This window comes from Zosterops lateralis, assembly GCF_965231275.1.
Source record: "Zosterops lateralis genome assembly, chromosome: 14".
NCBI lineage: Eukaryota > Metazoa > Chordata > Aves > Passeriformes > Zosteropidae > Zosterops > Zosterops lateralis.
In genome coordinates this window covers 18,219,076-18,224,783 of record NC_139774.1, presented here as the reverse complement: position 1 = coordinate 18,224,783, position 5,708 = coordinate 18,219,076, and the positions used below count along the sequence as shown (strand labels likewise).

Below are 5,708 nucleotides of genomic sequence, written 5' to 3'. Positions count from 1 at the left end.
AGAGGCTGGAAGCGTTTTCTTTGGGGGCTGATCTCCAGGACCCGCAGCCTGAAATCCCAGCGATGGAGGAGCCCCAGAAGAAACAGAGCCAGCGGCCCCGCAAGGTGAGGTTCAAAATCTCCTCGGCTTACAGCGGCCGGGTGCTCAAACAGGTCTTCGAGGACGGGCAGGAGCTGGAGCCGCCGGCCAAGGAGCACTCGAGGCGATTCCTGCGGAGCAGCTTCGAGCCCGAGGAGCTCTGCGGGCCCGGGGAGCCCCCGGGCAGCGGCTGCTGCTGGCCCACCGCCCTGACCGCGCAGAGGATCAGCATCCTGCGGGAGGACCCGACACACGGGCCCCTGAGCAGCGACTGCCTGCCCGGGGCCGGCCTCTGCAGGGTGAGTGCTGTGCGGGCTGTGCCTGCCTGGGGACAGGGTGACAATGGGCTGACAGTGCAGGGAGAGTGCCCGGGGCCGGCCTCTGCAGGGTGAGTGATGTGCGGGCTGTCCCTGCTCTGGGGACACAGTGACAGTGGGCTGACACTGCAGGGTGAGTGATGTCCAGTGATAACAGCCTGACACTGCAGGGAGAGTGCCCGGGGCCGGCCTCTGCAGGGTGAGTGATGTGCGGGCTGTCCCTGCATGGGGACAGGGTGACAACGGGCTGACACTGCAGGGTGAGTGATGGCCGGGCTATGCCTGCCTGGGGACACAGTGACAATGGGCTCACACTGCAGGGAGAGTGCCCAGAGCCGGCCTCTGCAGAGTGAGTGGTGTGCGGTGACAGTGGGCTCACACTGCAGGGAGAGTGATGTCTGGGCTGTCCCCGCCTGGGGACATGGTGACAGTGGCCTCACAGTGCAGGGTGAGTGCCCGGGGCCGGCCTCTGCAGCGTGAGTGATGTGCAGGCTGTGCCTGCTCTGGGGACACGGTGACAATGGGCTGACACTGCAGGGTGAGTGATGTCCGGGCTGTCCCTGCCTGGGGACACGATGACAACAGCCCCACACTGCAGGGTGAGTTCTGCTGTCCGGGCTGTTCCCACTCTGGGGACCAGCCACAGGCTAAATCCTGCCCTGGGGACACAGTGACAACAGCCTCACACTGCAGCCTCATCCTGATTGAACTCTTGTCAGGCCAGGACTTGGAAAGGTTGTTGTGACTCTCCAGCCGTTATTCCAGGAATTCCATGTGCTGACTGTGCCACCCGTGGCAGGATGCTCAGGGTCTGCAGGCAGGAGGGAACAGTGTCTGCCAGCTGTGCTCCAGCTGTGCTCTGGCTTCTCCCAGTGCTGATCTGCATCTGTCCATTGGGTAGAGCAAAAGAGAACATTTTCATACATATTGATGTCTGTACGTGGGAATCCTGCTGTATCTAGATCAGTCAAATGTAAGGAGGACGTTAAGTTAATTAGATATATTTAAAACATTAAAGCTGTGAGACTTCAGCTGGCAGGAGGCCAGTGCTGCCATCAGGTACCAGGTGTCCATCCACATCCTCTGGCAGCCACAATTCCTCTTTGGCTGCTTTGACAATCCCACCTTAGTTTCACTGGCGATTTTCTTAACACGTAATTAATGCCACTGATAGAGAAGCGTTTCTTTAGTCCTAATAAAGAGGCAGCACACACACAATATCTGTAAATACTTTTAATGGCCTTGATTTGAGCACACTGAAAGACTGTTAGCTCCTGGCACTCCCCAGAGCTGTGGGTGGGAAACCCAGATGCTGATATTTGACCTGTTCACACACTGGACACGCAGTTTGCCTGAAAACATCAGACCACGATGAATCTCTGCTGCCCAAAGACAGTGCACTGCTGTGATCTTATCCACCCCGTTATTTTGGTTTGCATTCCTGGGGTAAGGCTCCTCTCCCTGCTCAGTCTCCCCAGGCATAGACACCTCAAATAACCAACCCCAGTGTCCAGCAGCAGCTTGTGCTCCACCAGCCTGCCCTGGGTGCCTGGAGTCTCGGTGTCTGCAGCACCCACCAGGCTCTCCCTTCTGCAGGGGGCAGGGGCTGTGCTCACCTGCCTCTCCCCACAGGGGAGCCCCAGCCACCCCATGGCAGCTTGATGCGACTCAGGGCATTTTTCTAGGTGGACATCTCCTTTTGCACGGCTTCATGACACGCACACTTGGAGTGAAATATGAAGAGTGTGTAAAACAATAGGCCCCAGTAACTCCATATGACACCCAGAGAGGAGGGAGGAGGGACCAGGTCAGCAAAGTGCTGCTCTCAGGGAAATGCTTGGCCAAGTTTAGCTTTAAAATAACTGGGAAAAAAATACAAATTCACCCATTAGGGCTGTACATCCCTTGATTTTCTGAGTGCTCTGGGGGTGGTCAGGGGAGCTGGTGGAGGGGACCATCAGTGTTTACAGAGTGAATTTATACTGGTGAGACACTGGTAACTTCCTTCTTCAGACTTCCCCAGTCATAGATTTTGGCAAGATCATCATCTACACCAACAACCTGAAAATCATCCGTGCACCCATGGACCAGAAAGAGCTCATGAGGAGAATGATCCAGACTGAGGGAATCAATGACTGGACGTTCGTGTACCGGGACAAGAAAGAGCAATTCAGTGTTGGACATAGAAAAGATGGGGACAATAAGGTCATTTGTAACCAGCATCTGCAGGTAAGAGAACATGAAAAGTGTTTTTCTGCTAAATCCTGGTAAAACCACCCAAGCCCCATCTATGTCTGGCTATGGGTCCTAAGTTTGGATAAAAAGCACCTCTCTGTTCCTTGTTTCCCTCAGAGGGTAACAACCAACTTGTCAGGCCAGGATCAACTCAACTGTGCTGAGCTGGTGGGGACACTCTGGGGACAGCAGTGCTGCTTCCAGGTGCTCCTGTCTGCCACTGATTTCCTCCCCTGGAGTTGGCTGGCATTTACAGAGCTTGGCTGGGCTCCATCCCTTGTCGCCCCTCCCAGTGGGATGAGAGCAGGCCAGAGTTTCTCCAGCCTTACAAGGCTAAACACAGCTGCTCTGTGGCTGAGACTGCTCCAGGCTAAAACTTTAGTATCAGCTGAAATAAGGTTGTGCCTTTACATTTGCTTTCTCACGGGGGAGTCTTTGTTGGGCAGAATCCCAATTAGTCTGGCCACGATTTGATCCCACAAACCCCAGAGTTGTCATGTGGAGCTGATGGAGTTTCAGGAGCTGAGTCTGGGCTGTGCTGAGCACAGATCACCACGGTCCTTCTGCTCCCACGGATTTCAAGGTGGGATTTGAAAGAGGCTGCTTGGCGCAGGGGAGAGAGGCTGGAGAGAAGCTGTGCATGGTGGTGGGGAGGGATTTGGGGAGAGAGGGTGATGGGCCATCCCTGAAGAAATGAGACATGGCTCAAACCTGGGGCTCCAGAGTGGAAATGGTGTGATGAGAAATGACAGGAGGATGGGTGGAGCTGAGCAGAGGAGAAAGATGACTTTGGAGTATTGTGTTATAAGCCCAGTCACATTAACTTCTCATTTTCCAGCAGCAGCCACAAACTGTCCCTGAGCATGAGGGAGCCTTTTTGTCAAAGTCCTTGCTGTGGAGAACTGGTTATCCTGGGCAGAGTGGTGTGTCAGGAGTGACTGTGATGGCAAAGATGAGGAGACAGAGTTTCCCTCTTCTGACTTTGGTATCTCACACCCACTAACAGATTTTTTTTTTCCTGCTCTCAGCTTCAGGAGGTCGACTCTATCTACGGCTGCTCGCAGTGCAAAGGCTCTGGCTGTGCCCCCTGCTCGCTGTGCCACGGCAGCAAGTTCTCCATGCTGGCCAACCGATTCCGGGAGTCCTACCGGGCTCTGCGGTGCCCGGCGTGCGCCGAGACCGGGCTGCAGCCCTGCCGGGTGTGCGCTGCCTGAGCCCCGGCCCTGGACTGTGCACATCTCCCCTCTGCCCCCAGGCACCCTGCAGCCCCCCTGTGCACCCTGCAGCCCGCCCTGTGCACCCTGCAGCCCCCCTGTGCACCCTGCAGCCCACCCTGTGCACCCTGAAGCCCCCCTGTGCACCCTGCAGCGGGGCTGGGCCTGGCCTGGTAGGGTCAGTGTGCCCCTGATGCATCCCTGACCCGCAGGGAATGGTCAGCGCTGGGAGGTGAAACACCTGTGTGAGTGTCCCTGCAGCTGGAGCTCGGCCCAAAGCGCTCCTGGGCTGCCCTGTCCCTCCCGGGGGTGCTCCAGCAGCAGGGACAGCTCTGCGGACAGGACCAGGGCAGGGGCAGCCGGGACTGGGGCTGGGACCAGTCTGTACTGGTGGAGTTGCACAGGCATTACTGGGACCAGTGGATTCCAGCCCAGGTCTGAGCTCTCTTTGTCCCAGCAGTGCCTCTGCACAGGGGGTACTGGGACCAGTCTGTACCAGTGCAGTGCACAGGCATTACTGGGACCAGTCTGTACTGGTGTAGGTGCAGCTGGTACTGGGACTAGGACCAGTCTGTACTGGTGCAGTGCACAGGGGGTACTGGGACCAGTCTGTACTGGTGTACTGCCCAGAGGGTACTGGGACCAATCTGTACCAGTGCAGGTGCACAAGCATTACTGAGACCAGTCTGTACCGGTGCAATGCACAGTCATTACTGGTGCCAGTCTGCACTGGTGTAGTGCACAGGCATTACTGGTGCCAGTGGGTTCCAGCCCAGGTCTGAGCTCCCTTTGTCCCAGCAGTGCCTCTCTGGGTTTAATTTCCTGATCACAAATAATGGCACTGCCATTGCAGTTGTGTCCCTGTGCCCTGCAGGGTCTCAGGCATCTCCTGAGGTTTTGCTGATCTGACACAGGGATTCCCCTGGGGTCTGATTTATGGGGGGAATTGAAACCCTTCCCAAACCTGCAGGTATAAAAACATGTATGTGAATTTATTATAGAAGTTATTAAGTTTTAGCCTCCCTACAAGGAAGGGCTGGGTTAAAACTCCCCTGTTTGCTGCTCAGCACTTCTCAGGACCAGGCTGAGGGTGAGCAGGACTCTTGCTCAATACTAACCCCGTGTTGTAATCTGCAGCAGGTAAATTCTAATTAGTGAGATGAAGCAATGATGGGGAGCCTTTGCAGGCTGCTGCTGGTGCACAGAGCACAGGGGCTGTGAGAGCCTGAGGCAAACAGGGGAAATGCTATTTTTTTTTCTCTAAAACATTAACTTATTACTTTTTATATTCAGGAGTGATGTCAGTGCAGCCTTAACTCCCATATTACCTCTGAAACCCTGATGGGTTAGAGGCTGCTCACATGTGCTTCACACTGAGGCTGCAGGCCCAGGCAGGATAATTTATGGCCAAGTTTCTCTTTTCCTGTGGCAGGTTACGGGGTTTCTCTGCAATACTGAAATTATTCAAAACAACACTGTTCTATTCCTACACTTCCACATGTCTGCTGCTGAAATTGTGCTGGGGGTACTGAGAGTTTCTTTTTCAAAAAGTGCATCAATCTACAGGAGATACTTGATTGGGTTCATTCATCATATCAGTATCTGCAATGTGAGAAAATGTTGTCCTTGGGGTATCACTGAGGGCAGGTGAGACTTCCCAAATCTGAAATTGCTGTCAGGCAGATCCCTTCCCTCAAGAGACCTGTTTGATCTCAGTTTGTTGGGCTTGTTGGAGAGTTTGTGCTGGCTTAAGATAAGAAAAAAGTAACCAGGCAAAATTGCCTGATAGTGTTTACAATAAAACTAGATGCAAATACGCACTAATATAATCAATATTTATTGTTCTTCGGTAATTATAACGTTC

General features: G+C 54.3%; 1 protein-coding gene across 1 annotated transcript; it reads left to right on the top strand.

Moving 5' to 3' along the window:
- GRXCR2 (glutaredoxin and cysteine rich domain containing 2) lies at nucleotides 1-3,844 on the top strand (the record flags this gene model as incomplete). Its single annotated transcript, XM_083872136.1, has 3 exons — nucleotides 1-104; nucleotides 2,409-2,624; nucleotides 3,665-3,844. The coding sequence occupies exons 1-3, from the start codon at nucleotides 63-65 to the stop codon at nucleotides 3,842-3,844; spliced, it is 438 nt and encodes a 145-aa protein (XP_083728262.1). The 5' UTR covers nucleotides 1-62.
- Between the last annotated feature and the right edge of the window lie 1,864 nt (nucleotides 3,845-5,708).